A 16,508-nucleotide genomic window follows, 5' to 3' on the forward strand; every position below is an offset into this window, starting at 1 on the left:
TATGGCTTAACATCTGAACATGCGCTCGCGAGTTCCACTTCTATAAAACAACCTAAAACTTCATCTGAAATTTCTGACTTAGAGAAAAAGGGATGTAGAATTTTTGTTGGAACAAAAAAGATGTCGATTCTTGGAACAGAATATGCGCAGTAAAGAGAGCAGGAATGCTGAGTGCTTTGGAGCAAGACAATGAAAAATTGCTTTTCGCTTTCCCTATTCGTTCCTTAGGAGTTCTCGGAGATCTGGCCATGCTGAAAGCAACATCCACTTTATCATTGCCACCAAACATGTGCGCCCTGTCTCTTCCCTTGTGAACGATAGTTTCATAATGGTGTAGAGGTTTTTAACCTACTTTTATATGAAAGCCTTAAGCTTTTTCATCGTTCGTTGTAGTTGGATCTCAAAATGAATTTTTAGGAAATTGATTCGTATATGAGAAACGTTTTATAGAGATGATAGTTTTAATATGAAAGGAAAGAGAAATATATTAAAGAAATATTTGCAGGGCTCAGAAATGTTTTATGGTAGAGCTAGAAACAGATAGAAAAGGAAAATATTTATACTGGAAAATGTTAGAAAGATTATTTCGTTTTGTTTGACACAGCTGAAACTATCTTGAACTGTTTCTGCAAAAATAAATTTTGCACTATATATTGTAAGAAAATTTATTTTATTGCACTTCTACGAGCGAGAGCAATAAAACACTGCGTCCGAACTACAGTTAACATAGCAATCAACTAAGCACTACAGTTTCATGGTCAAGTTGCAAATCAAACCTATTTTGAAAGAAGTATTTGTTTTCCGAGAGGTATAAATGATTAATTTTTTTTTATTATTATTCGTAAGTTCAAAATTATATTTCTGAAGTTAAGAGGGTCGTTTTGAAAACGTTTTGAATCTTTTTGAATAAGTTAACAAGATTGTTTTGAAAACCTCGTGGAGTGTTTATAATTCTACGTAATACATCCTCAAATCAATGTGGTAAAAGTGGAGGTTCTGCAAACAAATCAGACTGTGACAAGAACTTTTAAGATTGCTTCATTTGATAGATTTTATGCAAATTCACGTTAGTAAAAGTGGATGTTTGTTTATTCAGTCAATTACGGCAAATTATCGAAGATAATCTGCCTAAGGAGAGGTAAACCGTAAAAACTCTCTTTTACTCGGCATTACATATTGAAAGAGGAATATCAACAAAAATGCATATGCATGCTGCATTTCTGCCGGTAGTCGAACACATATCGAACTATCAGGCTTCATTCTTCTTACTCTCTCGACCAGTGACTTGACGATGAAGAGGGTTGAGTTTGATTTAAAATTTACTGAAGCTGATTTGAAAGGTTGTCAAATGTTAGCTGCCAATTCTTAGATCTAATAAAAGTCGCTTCATAGGAGAAACTCCGCACTAAGGTTTCAAACAGAAAACAGGGAACCTAATACTAAAACTGAGAAATGTGATAATGAAATAAGAAGGACATGTAGGAGATTCGAATAAATCTAAATTATGATAAAAAAGGCATTAATTTACAGCTAAATATCCATGTAAATGATCCTGGATATTAAATCTTAAGCGATAGTAAATCATATGGAAATGCTTATTTTGATAATAATCCATATCCATTAAATACTATTTTTTTAATATTTAGTTAATACTTTGAAGCAGATGGAATATTAGGAAGATTTTGACCAGTTCACTTTTCAAGTTAAAAATATTTCAGGATAAAATCCCACGTAAAAAGTGTCTTATTTGCAACAGAAACAACTCGAAGTTTTTTATTGATAATTATTAAATATTACTTACAAATTTCTAATTATTTATTTGAAAGACGTTTAGAGAAACGCTGTTATTTCCCGAATAAAGGTAAGGCTGCGATAAAAATGCAGTGATATGCCAGAAGTAATTCTTAAATTTCAAACTCTGGAACGACAATTTGCTGAAGCACAGACCGTTTGCAAATCATATAAATATTTCTCTTTCAATCTTATCTGATAAATTACTGATAAAAACTTTTACAGTATGATAGAAATTAAAAATTAAAAATTTAAAATAGATAAATCAAGAAATTTGCAAGACAAATATCCAGAATTTTAGCACTTTTATTAAATTTTCTTTTTAATGAAATTTCCTAGCCGTACGGATAAGAAGGCTGCTGTAGCCACTCTGCAAAAATACGACTTTAGAAACTTTTCTTTTTAATTAATGATATAAATATTTAAAAAATGGTTAATCTTTACAAGATACCAATAATAAAAATGAAATTATTTAATAGAATTTTCATGTCAGACAATAAATATTCCATTAGTAACCTAACTGCAATTAAGAATTTGGAAATATGATACAGATATAGTATTTTAATTTCAAATATATTATTTTTTTTCTCTGATAAACAAGCCTATTATTGGGTACTAAATGCAGTAGTGAGATAAAAACATGAAAATTCCTTTTCGTCGCGAAACTCTGTTAAATTATTTAAACCAGCTATAAATACATTTTCAACCCACGGATTTCCCTCATACATTAATACTAGTATTCTGTTGTCCTCTCCTCTTTTGTAGTATAACTTGCTGTTCACCCGTTGCTCTATTTCACTGTAAACTATCGCTCACTGTCACTCGTTACACTATTTAAGATTTTAAACTGATTTTGTTCGACTATCTGCAGCGGTTTTAACATGATGGACACGTGCTTTTTGTGCTATGTCACGCATTTTAAAGACATCTATGGATAGATAAGAGCAAGCAAGTGCGCCTGGTCCATGTTTCCGTTTATATATATGGCATCATTCACCGAACCTTTTAGGTACCCTACATTAGTGATTCTCAATCACTGTGTAGCAGCATTTTAGCGCGCCGCGAGATTTTTGAAATGTGCCATCAGATTTTACGAATGCATACAAAAAATTACTCTGTATGTTCTTATGTAGATAGATAGAGAAAGTGATTGTTCTTATGCATTGCATTTTTTTTTTTTTTTTTTTTTTTTTTTTTTTTTTACGTTGTAATATTCTACGCCTTAACATCACAAGACCCCACTCCGAATACCCGTATATATAAGCGACGTCAAAAAAGTAGGTCAGTAAGCAAGGACCGAAATAAATATTTTAACCTCAACGGGTAAATTATTGGGATTCTGAAAAAAATACTTTATGAAGGAAAGTAATACAAGAAGGTAGTTTACGAAAGCTTTCATCAGTTTCAAAAGGCTATAAAATAATTCTTAAAATAATTATTGATCATTTAACACTACTAGAACAAATCGTTACTTTCAAATGAAAAACAAATTCATTGATTTCGAAACCCATTTCTGATAAACGACGCATCAGTGCATGACTTAACTTAAGAAGAGAAAGGACTAATTTCGGTGTGTAATAACCAAGATTTACTTTCAAAATATTCAAAAAAATCCATTAATTCGTTCTGGATTTATCTTAGACATTGTTATCCGGCAATATCACGGAAAGCTCTAAGTGTGTTGCAACAATTTCAGCATCTTATTTGAGTGAATACGGATTTTAAGCTTTGAACAGCATTAAAAAGGAGATACGATTTTAATCCGGAAAATTTTCAAGAAAATTTTAAATCAGAATCACAAATTCAGTGTGGCATTTTCATTTTTAGGGTCAAATATAAATGAAGTTACAAAAAAAAAAAAAAAAAAAAAAAAAAAAAAAAAAAAAACTTTCAAATTAAACATAACTTATAATTTATCATTAAACATAATTTATAATTTATCATTAAATGAACATTTTTTTTTATTTTTAATGCAATTTTATTTCATAGAAAATTACTATCGTATGCTGTTTTTACAAGATACATTATAGTTATCAGTTAATTAACCATGCAAAATTCTTTTAAAGGTACCTTATTCTTAGTGTGTTGCTAGATTTTTAAATTATTAAAAATGTACAGGGACAAATTAAAGTTTGAGAATTGCTGCTCTACGTATATGCCAGATCTATATGACCACTTGCACATATATGGGTTAACTTTGTTTATTTTGTTATAAGATTATAGCTTTTTTTTTTGTTTGTTATAATGTAAATAAAAGTGATAAATTTTTAAAAGCGGATTATAGTTATATATCTATGCCAGTTCATTTATAATATGTACAGAGTCCCGATGAGATATTTTCAAGGATAACTAAAAATTTCAAAAGTAATACTTTTCAACGAAGAAGAACATATAATTATCTGATAGTGAAAAATATATAGGGTAAATAAATATTTTAATGGAGAAGGAGAGGAATGTTCTAAAAAAGAAGTGTGATAGGTGGATTCTAGAACATTTTAGCATTTTGTATATGCTTTCTTGTGTTTTGCTTTAATCTTGAGTTTGACTTTTCCATTTAGTCGTAAAGGCAACTGCTCGAGCTGCTCATTTCTTTAACTGTTTTTATTAAGCTCAGTTTTGTTTTTTTTTTGCCATTTTTCTATTTATTGATTGCCGAAAATGTTAGAAATACTTGTATTAATTTACAAACTGTCTTAGTGCCCTTCTTCTCCCCTGAGTACAAATACCAGTTTTCATTTACTTTTATATTTTTTTATGTTGAATGTTTCGTCATTTATTGCCCTAGATCTGGAATCTAATTTTCTCTCTGTGCTGCTGTTTGAAGCGACAGAGAAAGGTATCTTAATTTTTGAACATTTTATATTGTTTTGCAAATATTTAGAAGCAGTTGCACAGAAATTTCCTAAATGATATAAAAGTAATTTTATGATTAAAATACCAACAAGTCTTTAAAGCAATTTATTACTTCCTCATCATTCGCTTAAAAAATGGGCCATGCCTGCTCCGCAAAGGTGAGTGCTACTTTTCCTCTTTTCCAGTCCTCCGTACCTCTTTCAAAAGGCTTTCAATTAAGTTAGAAAATACGCTACTGTGTGCGGTATGTATGCATTTAGAAGTTTTTTCTTACCACACTAGCAAAAATAACAAGCCAATACCGTAAGATTTCTTTTTTATTATGTTTAATTTGCATCGTTGCTAATTATTACGTTCTAAGTTTAATGCCCTTTTAATACTTATTTAGTTAAGAACTAACTTATCCTATCATTTCTAGGCCCATCACTGGCCAAGAGGATACGATTGTAGAACAGTGGTAGTTTGATCTGGGATTAAGTCTCGGTGCAAGGGTTAGCTGCATGGGAGTTTTCATGGCTTTCCTCGCATGTAACATAAATGCGATGTCTCGTATGTAATTTGAATACAAGTGAATTGCTTTTAGAAGTCCTCTACAAAGGCATTCCTTCCCTTCAATAAATAGCCCTCCTGAGTTTCTTGGTAACCAATTAACCTAATTTATCATTTACAAAATAATTTATAAAGGTATTTTTAATTGGACATTTCTAAAGTCCATACAGTCAAGCACTACAAGAGTTGACTACCAAAAAATAATTTAGTAGCTAATGACTAATTTCCTTTTCTCACTTTCTAGAAGTTCTCGTTCGCATACTAACTAGATACTATATAGTGAATTTCTTAGCTATGCTGGTAAGTTTTTCGATTCCGCCAACTGAGAATGTAGCTTCAACTAAAAAGAACGTAGTTTTTCTGGCGCAATTTCAATTTCATTTCCTCGGTAATCATGAATTTTATTACTAATCACGAAACTTTACAAATATGCATTTTCATATTTCCCCCTTCACTGAGGAACAATCTTTTATTTATTTTAGCTGGTCGTCTCTGTTGTTTCTTAATATGTCGATATTGAATTTAAAAGAATCTTACTCAATTCTGATGTTTTAATAATGTTATGTACTGTGAATGTTATTCAAATAACCTTTGGGATTTTTATGTTTAACGAAATTTTCATAAACAAGAAAGAACTGTAGATCAAATTAGAATATTTATTTTTTTTTATTTCTTAATATACGTCATTTCAAAACTTTTACTTTTAAAACAAAGCACTTAAAATACTTTTAATTTGCTTTCTGAATGTAACGACATATTTTTTAACATAAACTCGGGTACATCAGTCACAGGTAATACCTTCTAAATCATATCTAGGGCAAATGATTTATATACAATTTTAAAATTTGCAATAAAATTTCCTTACTTCCAAATTTAACTTTACTATTTAAATTTATTTCTTCAAGGATAAATTTATTTATAAACCTTATTACTAAATAAAACCTAATAACTGAGTTTCTAGAAATTTAATTTAATCAATTAATTCTTTTAACAAAATTTTATTGTAAGTTTTACGGTTAAGGTTTACAAGAACCCTTAATTATTTGGAGTTCCAAACTAGAAAAAAGAATGTATACATGAAAGGTTAGCCTAAATTCTAAGTATGCAAAACCATAAATGTGTAATCGTTATACAATTTCTAAGCAATGTTAATCATAAACTGTCTTTTCAGACTGTATTGGCCATCCAAAATGCAGTGCAAAAAGAACAATCAAAGTCATATTTACTAAATAAACGATTTAAGGTACGCGGGCCGAAATGATCAAAATTGTAGCACTGTTCTCCATGTGGAAGCTGAAAAAAATCTCAGTTGCCTGCAGTAACTGCTGCGACATGTCTCAGCTTTGAAAGACAGAGGCTTTGATTATTTGCTTGAGATATGTCAATGTACGCTGTTTCTATACGTTGCCAAAGTTCATCAAGTGTAACCGCAGATAGTGCACGCTGAATCATTCGTCTATAAGTCATCGATCGGATGTTTTCCATGTCCAACATATCGAGAAAACTGGTGGACTCAGGCCTGAGCGCAACTTAGTGGGTGGGCAATGAAAAATTGATAAAAATGCGGTCCCGTATTACCCTGTGCTGCAAGCAAGACTTGAAGGTGAAGGAGGACAACATCTTCCAAAACTTAGACGGAATGGTGGTTGTAGAGTGTACTAGCGATGCGTATTAGACGGGCACAAAAGTAAAATCCAAAGGGACCCCAAACCCTAACTCTATGTGGTGGACGTTAAAACGATGCAAATTGAAAGGGCTATAACATCTCTGTGTTTTAAGCTCACATTTGCAGCTGCATACACCTGTGAGTCAATGGTAATCATAGCAATAAACAACTTGCAAAGAGTCCAGTCCTCTGCAGACAACACCTACTGGAACAAATTGTTGTAAAATATACCATAATTCTTGCGCTGTTTCTTAATGCTGCTGCCCAATCTGTCACTGCCATGTGCATAAGCGTGTGTGTGTGTGATTATGGCAAAGCCTCGAGGGCTATCTGCCTAAGGGGAGGAATGCCTTCGTGGAGGACTTTCTAAGGGAAACTGGCTCGTATACACGTTACACATGGGGGAAACCACGAAAACGCCCATGCAGCCAGCCCGTTCGCGGGATTCGAACCTGCCATGTGCATAAGCTGTCTATTCAGTCTTTGGGTGGTGTGACAAGGCTAGTGAAAATGTTCCATCAATCAACATATGTGACCTGAATTATCCAACACGAACACCGGTTTTTTGGAAAGGCAATCAGCAGGCTTTATGAACTAGTCTAGTTCTTCCTCTATCAAACTCAGAAACGTAGTCGAATGACTGTCGCTTGTTTAGAAGAGGCATACTTAATCTTCGCATTTAGAGAAACAGTGAAAAAAAAAAAGCAGAGTTCCTGTACATAAAATAACCTACTCTTCTTATGGCCTCATTAGCGGCCGAAAGTTTGAGATAGCTGAATGGATAGGTTGACCCGGGTATGAACCCAGACAAGCGAGCTGGCTATATGGATCGTTTTCTTGGTATTTTCATGATTATTAATCATTTTCCCTCAGACGGAACGCTTTGAAAGCATACTTCTCCTTAAGCAGGTAGCCCTTGTGTGTCTCTCTGTATCCAAATAACCTAACGATTTTAATTTTTAAAATGCTTCTAGGTTACTTTAATGGCACACATGATTTGCATACGGTCTACAATGCTAACTCTTTGCATGGCCTATCGGTGTCTAAGCATAGTGTAAATTTCATGGTTATGAATGCTTTCTTTAATGGCGCTACAGTTTGACCAACAGTATGTTACTCAATGATCACAGAACCAATCTAATGGTTTTTTGGTTTAATTTATTTGATTTGGGTAAAGCATTCCAGGTTCTAAAAGGAGGGAAGTTTTCGTGGAAGACTTTCTAAGAGAAACTGACTCTTAATACACGTTACACATGAGGGAAACTACGAAAACGCCCATGTAACCAACTTGTTCGCCGTCATTCGAGTAGCGACTTACCACTCGGTCGCTTGTGGATAAACAATCTAGTGAATCTTTTGTTCCACACATCAAGTTATCAGTAAACAAACACTTCACATTTATTAGCTTTTTAATTGCCGCACTGTTTTAGCAATGTTTACGCAGGTTTATCAGTATTTAATCATTGATAGATGTATTTAAATGATCTTTATAAAAATTATGTTGATAGATTTCTGCTTTTATTACATTTTTTTATTTCTTATTTCAAAAGGTATTATTTTGATCGACATTATTCCTAAATGGTGAACTGTTTTGAACATATCCAGTTAAAAAAAATTTTTGACGCTTTACGTTACACAGCTTTAAAATTTCTTTAACCTCTAAATAAGATGAGAGTGCGATATTTTTAAATGAGTCTATCTTAGATAAGTTCATAAACCTTTTATTTACTGAATAAAAAGGGATATCTAAAGTTTAAAAATTAGCTATTATATAAATTCTTTTAGAGAAACTGTATATTAATTAGATATGCATATATTTTCCAATTTTATGAACTCGACATTTGCAAGCTGGCCCATGTAATTTACATTTATAATCCGTATTCGTTTCGTTCTAATGTAGCATCAGAATACACTACAGATTTCATTCTTGTAAAATTTTGCTAGCAGCATAATGTTAAAGCAGAATATGTATATATGTATAGGTTCTTTTGTTTTTTTAATTAAGTCGAAATGTTACAATAAGCATTATTTTATATCTATATATTTAACAAGCAAAGGTACTAATAGCAAGAAGACGGATTGGGCCCTTATATAGGTATTTTTCTGTATATTGTTTTAGGTGAATGTGACAACTTCCTGAATGGTTCGCCGAAGCTAAAAAATACACTGGACCTGCTACTGGCTGCCGCAATCCTAACCCTCAGCATCCTATTAGTCCGGTGACCGGCCCCAAGTCTGTTCTGGTCATGTGACACCACGTCGTCCAATCAGTGCATCAGATGCCCCATCATTTGTGGGGTCCGAGGGTGGGTCGAAATCGGGGTGTCTAGTGCCTCTCCTGAAGGGTAATTTCGCAGACCTTTGTGTGTATTCTCTCCCAAACGGACTGAACTATCAACGTGGACCTGGCGGCGAACACCTGTTAAACGACTTGTACACACGTGCACCAATGTGGGCTGCGTGCAACTTTCACAACTCGTTAAGCATCAGCAAGCACTTTAAAAAAAGAACTTTATATCTCTTGTTTGTCGAACTTCAATGAAGTTTAAAGAATTGTTTTTCGATGGTTCGAATGACACATTTCATAAAACCGAATCATGAACTAGGAAAACAAAAGCACAGGTTAAATTTAGTTTTAAGAAAGGTTTCCCAAAGCTTTTGTACCACAGCAATTCTGAAACGAAAAAATAAATAACTTTAAATATAAACATCAAATTTAAATGTGTCTATTACAAGGAAATGAATAATTCAAAAACCTCTAATTTACATTATTTAGAATATTTGATTAACAGTATTCAGACTTAAATTGCATGAAACGTACCCAAATGCTTTGTCTTGTTCAACATATGCATTCAGATCAAAAATAGAGTTACATGTATTAATTTTAAAGACAGATCATTTTCGTTGGTTTCTTTTCATGTTACATGAGCACGTCATCAAATAAGCATTAAGATAATGTTATTTGCAGACATAATTATACACATATTTTTACACTTAATTATACAGATTTTTCTTATGTGTAGTTAATGTGTCCCGATTATTACACATATTTTTACACTTAATTATACACATTTTTCTTTTGTGTAATTAATGTGTCCCGATTATCACATACTTTTTTATATGAATATGATTTAGGTATTTCTATGTGTTATAACTGGAAAACTGCACACAGTGTTAAAATTTGTATTTATACTTTTAATTCGAGGCAATTATTGTCCAAGGAACAGCCTTAAGTAAGTAAACATTTTAATATCCAGAAGAATTTTGTACCTGGAGGAGAATGAATGATTCTAACAGCAAATTTCAGGTAAGATGAAATAAAACCTCCAGCCTTGTTCCAGTTAATTTTACTAACAGTGCAGTTTTTATCTTAAGTTCGTTGATATTTTCTTTTGCTTTTTCGTCGAGTTCTGTACTTTAATTCCTATATACTAGTCGATCGGGCATTTTATGTTTTTACGTATGCTTTTTAAAATGAATAAAAATGCAGTAGTTACTGCAGCAAAAGAAATGTTCACGAATAGTTACATCAAGCAGAAACAATATTATATCCCAGGTTATATCAGCAAACTAAGAAGCTGTTTCGTGATGCTCTAATAACTAAGTAACGAACAAAGGGGTTTAAAATACTAAAAATTAAAAGTGAATGAATGAATTGCACATGTAGAAAGAGTTTGACGAGATATGTTTCAAACGGTATCTTACGACTCTATAAGCAGTAAAGAAAAGAAAATAGTGAGTAAACAAAGAACATTATTGCTTAAGTGCCTTGATAGAGTGAAATACCATATGCAAAACTAAACTAATTACTAACGTTCAATCACATTTATTCATAAATATCCAGAATTCTGCAGCCTATTCTGATTATTAATATAATAAAAGTTTTAATTATGTATATTTTTGTTCGTTAAAACTAAAAGGTGTTCAAAAAGATTAGTCGCGCAGCTTAAACATTTGAATGGCTGTACTTTGTGATTTTTGCTCATGTATCTCAAAAATGCACTCAGAAATGATTGACAGCAGAATTAAACATTACTAACTTCAGGTAATTGACAGAGTTTTAATATACCAAAATAAAATTTTGTCTTTAAGACAGGAGTGGAATACAGATTGCATCCAATGAAAAGAATGCTAGAAGATTACCAGAATTCGGTAAGTGAAAGATTTCCATACACTGATTTTGTTTCCATTTTGAGGAGTAAAGAAAACTGTTTACTGTTTTAAAACATAAAACACAGCTGTAGTTTGAGTGAGTTTGTCTGTTAGCCTTTTCACGTAATCGTGACATAAACCATTCACATATTAAAGTTTTTTCGACAATCAAAGAAAATCATAAATCACAACAAAAAATAATTACGATATAAAATGGATTCGGATATAAAACCATACATAAAATACAGTTATTAGAAATTCCAGTCTCACAAACAGTATAGAAGAAAGAATTAAATACGTTGAGCAAAACGAAATACTTAAAATTAAAAAAAAAAAAAAAAAAAAAAAAAGCGAGCTTTCCATTGTACTTGTTGAAGAGACACAAACAATACACTTCTAAACAGAAAAATCTTAATAATAGAAAACTAAAACTATTAATTTAAATTAGGCTTTCTTCACCAAATACATTACTTCGTATAATAAAACGCCGTTTTGGATATTTTCAGATAATCTTAAAAAAATACAAACATGAAAATGTAGGATTTTGAGCAGTAAATCTTCAAAATTCTTATTCTGGGACCAACTTCCGCACGTGAAAATTCTTGGAATTAAAATATATGAAAACTTTCCCTGATTAAAAAAAAAGATATCATTTTAATGTATACTATTGCGGTGATTGATTTTATGTTTATCTATTAAGTTAGCATATTCTCAGAATCACAGTGGGGAAAATAATCTGATTGTTTTGCTAAATATTCTAGAATGAAACGCATTAATATATATAGTACGATAGCTAGTTATTTTTCCTTTAATATCTACTAATGTATACATTTTGCCCTTAAGATATAATTACGTAAAATAAATAAACAATAATTTCTTCATTTTCAAACATCAGTATGAGTTAGTAAAGGAGGTAGTTTTCATTAAATTTTTTTTCTGTATTTCACGCAATCAAAATGAAACAAGTATACAGTGCAGTAAAAGAAAGTAAAAAGTTCCCTTTCGTAAATAGTCTCTACTCAGAGCTAAGATGGTACGGTCACTTCGGTATATGCTATACTAATTATTTGAAGTAGTATTATTAATATGTCCCGATTATCACATACTTTAAATTTTTTTATATGAATATGATTTAGGTATTTCTATGTGATAATTTAATGAGATTAGTCTATTTCAGTTTTCAATAGGAACGAACGATTTCCCTGGTCACTATTATTCCCTAAACTAAAAGTTCAAATACAAAATTACTTCGCCAAATTAGGCTTTGAAGCAGAATCCACCTATACACATACCTAAACTCTGAGTAATATTCGTAAACATGTGTTACGCAAAACACACTCGGAGTAACTTTTGAATTAACCTGTAGGGCTCTTTTCTCTTTAATTCAAAATAATAATGATAATAAGCAAATAAATATTAACAATAATAATAAAATGATTTCGCAATAGCCGTATTTTTATAGTTGGGCTGCAGGCAATCACACCTTGCAATAAATTTTTAAAAAATGAATCAATTATCAAAGAATTCAGATTTTTTCTGCCCCATTCAAATAACATACTATAATACAAGTTTCAGGCTGAACATAAATACAAATTGCAGGTAAATACGTTTTTTGTAGTTGCATATAATTACATTAAAATACATTACATTCAGTAAGATAACATTATTACATTTCAGTAAGGTGAAACATTGCAGTACACTTTTAAGTGTATTATATTTATAGCTGCATGTATTATAGCTACCTCAGTAGCATGAAATTTGGCTATGAGTGAATGAGTAAATTGTATTTTAAATTCTGTGTGCAGTTTTCTTTGTCAGTCTTGAAAACTGATTCCAGTTTTCTCCTTTATCTTTGATTGGAGGTATTTTACCTAAATAAAAGTAACGTATTTATGTTTGTTAAAATATACTTTCTTATTTGTTATTTTAGTTCGAAAATATTAAAGTTTTATTCTTTATTTAAAATAAGAACTTTAGTCATATTATTCATCTAATACATTTTTATCTTTAAGTTTAAAATATTTCCGCTATTTACAGGAAACATCTTTCAGAGGAGGTAATAACGAATTTGAAATTTTAAAGGCTATAAACACTTCAGATCTTAATTTTCAGCATTACAATAAAATTTGAAGCTTAATTTTCCTATTTAATAGGTTAGTCTAATAAATTTAATTTGTGGCATTTAAAAAGCATTCAAAACAATATTTCTCTGCAGGGAAACAATATTCCTATTAACTGACTAAAAGTAGATGTAGAAAATATTAAAATTGAATCAAAATCTGGCTTGGAATTTGTTTCTAAATAAAATAAGTAGGTGATAATCTCAGTTTAAGATGCTCTTGATAACTGCATATGATTTTTACAGTGTTCTAAATAATTCGAATCATCACAATCAAGTATTCTGTTAAAATAATTTCATTTAACAATATGACACTTTACGTATACATATATTCGCGTAACATACTTTGATTTATATGTATCTAAAACTGTGATTCGAAAAGAATTAATTAATTTAATTAACCTGTGTTTTATTTTTGTTTACCTAGTTCTTATTATAAGGTGAGACAACTGTACTGAAGAAATATTATTTGACTATCTGCCATTTCTTTCGTGATGGACTTGTACTGAAAGTAGAATCTCTTTCACGGAGAAAATTTTAGGCAATGGTTTACTTCCATCTAATCAATGTTCAACATACCAGTAGCCCGGTAAAAAAGTCTTCAGTGTCCACTGCTTGTTGCTTGTTTTTCATTTCATGCAATGCATAACACAGGCTGAAAGCATCAGTTTCCATAATTGCACAATCCAGTTTCTACAAAATATACAAATTCATTTTTTTAATTTTCTACTCCCAGTTTATAGGTTGTATTCGTAAATAAACATTTTATTACTGGATAAAAAATACATTTCATTACACTACTAACGGAAAATCATTTAAAATATAAAGCAAGAAATGTTAATACTAATAATTTGCATTTATTAAAATATGCAACTGGTGAATAATCCAGACAATATTTTTATAAAATCATGTTTTTAATGTATATATATTCAAAGCTTCTACATATGTGAGAATTATAGTGAATTTAGCAAATAAAAGAAGTTTGCAGCTAATATCTGCTACGTCTGGTATAAAGAACACTTGATTTGTTAAGTCAAGAGATAATGTTTTTCAAATTTTGATTACTTTAAAAAGGGGACTTATAGCTGATAAATGAATAAATGAATTTTTCTAGCTTAAAACCTCTTAGCGTTATGGATTGAATGTTATCCTAAATTTAGTAGAGGCAAACAGTAATAATTTAGTTATGAGCTTCTTGCATCAATGAAATATATATTTTTTCTCTTTTTAACCTCGAATTCATACTCATTTGTTTATCTCACACACTTGTGTGTAAAATGTTTTAAACATTTTGTGTACGTTTTAACACTTCTGTTGCAATATTAATAACCAATTCAGAAAATGAATAAATGTTACGCTTTAATTATCTATTAAAATTAATGATTACAAAATTTTCATGTACATTAAAAACAATCCCTAGCTATTTTTCAAGCGGTGTATGGTATACAATTTGTAGTTTATTTAATTAATGAAAATTTAGTCTAATTGTATTATAGCATTATCTAAAAGATTAGATCTGTGAATGTTTACGAAAATGGCTGTTGAAACGGTATGCTTGTGAAAAGGCAATCAGTTCTTCGGTATGATTTTTAAATGAGTAGGATTGATAGGATTTAGTCCTAATTTGTAAATGAAGTCCAATAAATAAGAATATTTCAAATCGTAATTAATCTAGAGACATAAAGTGAAGCATTTTAATTACATTTTCGAATCTTTGATCTAAATAATACAAAACAAAACATTTTTAGTGAAACATGCCATTATTAAATCAAGTAATAAATACCTGTGTATTAAAATTAGACAGGAATGCATTTGAAAGATGCGTTAAAGCTGAAAAATAAAATGAAAATTTTTCTTCGCAGTGCATTTGTATTCTTTATAATATTCTATGGAGAGCAAATGAGCTTTCTGAACCTAATGATCCGTCTTAATCGGGCTCTGTTGTTGAACATTGAAAAGCTGTTAAAATGCCTCAAATGATGATGATAATCAAAGGTGCCCTCTGGTAATACATTTTATTGCCATATAATGCACTCATTGTATTAGGTGGATTATTGAGATCATTTTCTGTAAAATAAGATTGCGAAATCTTTCTTGTATATGTCAATGTTTCTTTCTAGCTTTCGAATAGCATAAACGGACGTTTTCGTTCACCCACTGTTTTCTGTTTCTTTGTTTCTCTCTGCAATGGAAATAAAGATAATAAAAATTGTTTTTACCGTCTCTTTATTTCAAGGGTCTTTTGTTTAACTTCATTAAATATGAAATTATCATTAAACTCAATACAAGTACTGAAAAAGGTCACACATCACAGGATCTCTTTTATTTAATTAGATGTACCGAATTACAGAAGTGAATTAAATTTATAAGGGATGTGATTTCGTTTTGCAGCTTAACTCTTATGGAAACTTTAATGAACTAGATAACTATCTCTTGCTATCCATGTAAGCAAAAACAAATGAACGATATAAACAAATTTAATGTTTATTGCGATTTTGGATTTTATTCTAAGCAATAAATCACAAAAATAACAATACAACTAGAATTTGTTTATATGCATAGATTCCATCCTTTATATTTTTGTCTAAAATAACCATCTAAGCTTCTGATACTTTACAAACCAACAACTTAACTCCATTCATCACTATAAAAGAATTAATAAATCCACTCTCACACCCTTAACAGAAAAAACAGTTTTCGAAAATTCGTTAGTCTGTTTAACATTTATCGAAATATCACACAATAAGCAGATATGCATCTTGCAAGTCGTCTTAACAAAATGCTGAGATAACAAAAGCTAAAGTAAAGCAGATTTAAATTTCCTGTTGTTTAAATGGAAACTTTATTTTGCCTATACAATGTATTTATATATTTTTCCTGTGAAACAAGTATAAAAAAACCACGAAAGATCTAATAACCAATTGAAAGGAGGTTGTTAGTATCATATCAAAACAAACATTTGCAAGATTATATACTTTTGCAATAAATAAATAAAATTATACACTGATTACGCAATATATATATATATATATATATATATATATATATTTAGCTTTACATAAAAGTTAGCAAATCTCATAATCTAATATTAAGCAAAAAGTACTGATTTCATATTTGCAATAAATTTTCAATCTTATAAGAGAAAAATGTTGATGCTGCACCTGAAGTAAGTGTTAATATAGCACCAAATCCGATTGTATTACGGTTAGTGAACTTTGACAGTTTTCTAATCCCAGATTTAAATCATGGATCAGGTATGCAGAGATCACAGAGTCTTCGCGAATTGGTGATACTTAAAATTTATCTATTCGAAAGGGCACTTGAAGGATTGGTAAGATAAGAGGGGTATCAGATCTTCGAATTTCCTTAACTCGGATT

At 30.6% G+C, this 16,508-nt stretch overlaps 1 protein-coding gene across 2 annotated transcripts in view; it reads left to right on the forward strand.

Moving 5' to 3' along the window:
• The window catches only part of LOC118186523 (uncharacterized), a 512,903-nt gene extending 497,559 nt beyond the window's left edge, over positions 1-15,344 (forward strand). Inside the window, exon 14 of one of the 2 annotated variants that reach the window (XM_035356639.2) lies at positions 8,979-15,344. In XM_035356639.2, coding sequence (XP_035212530.1) covers positions 8,979-9,082 — 104 coding nt within the window. In that variant the 3' untranslated portion in view covers positions 9,083-15,344. The remainder of the gene's footprint in view (positions 1-8,978) is intronic. The other variant, XM_035356640.2, reaches the window with a different exon arrangement.
• The last annotated feature ends 1,164 nt before the right edge of the window (positions 15,345-16,508 follow it).

This window comes from Stegodyphus dumicola, chromosome X1 (genome assembly GCF_044657685.1).
Source record: "Stegodyphus dumicola isolate Sdum_Otavi_A_Nest chromosome X1, ASM4465768v1".
Taxonomy (NCBI): domain Eukaryota; kingdom Metazoa; phylum Arthropoda; class Arachnida; order Araneae; family Eresidae; genus Stegodyphus; species Stegodyphus dumicola.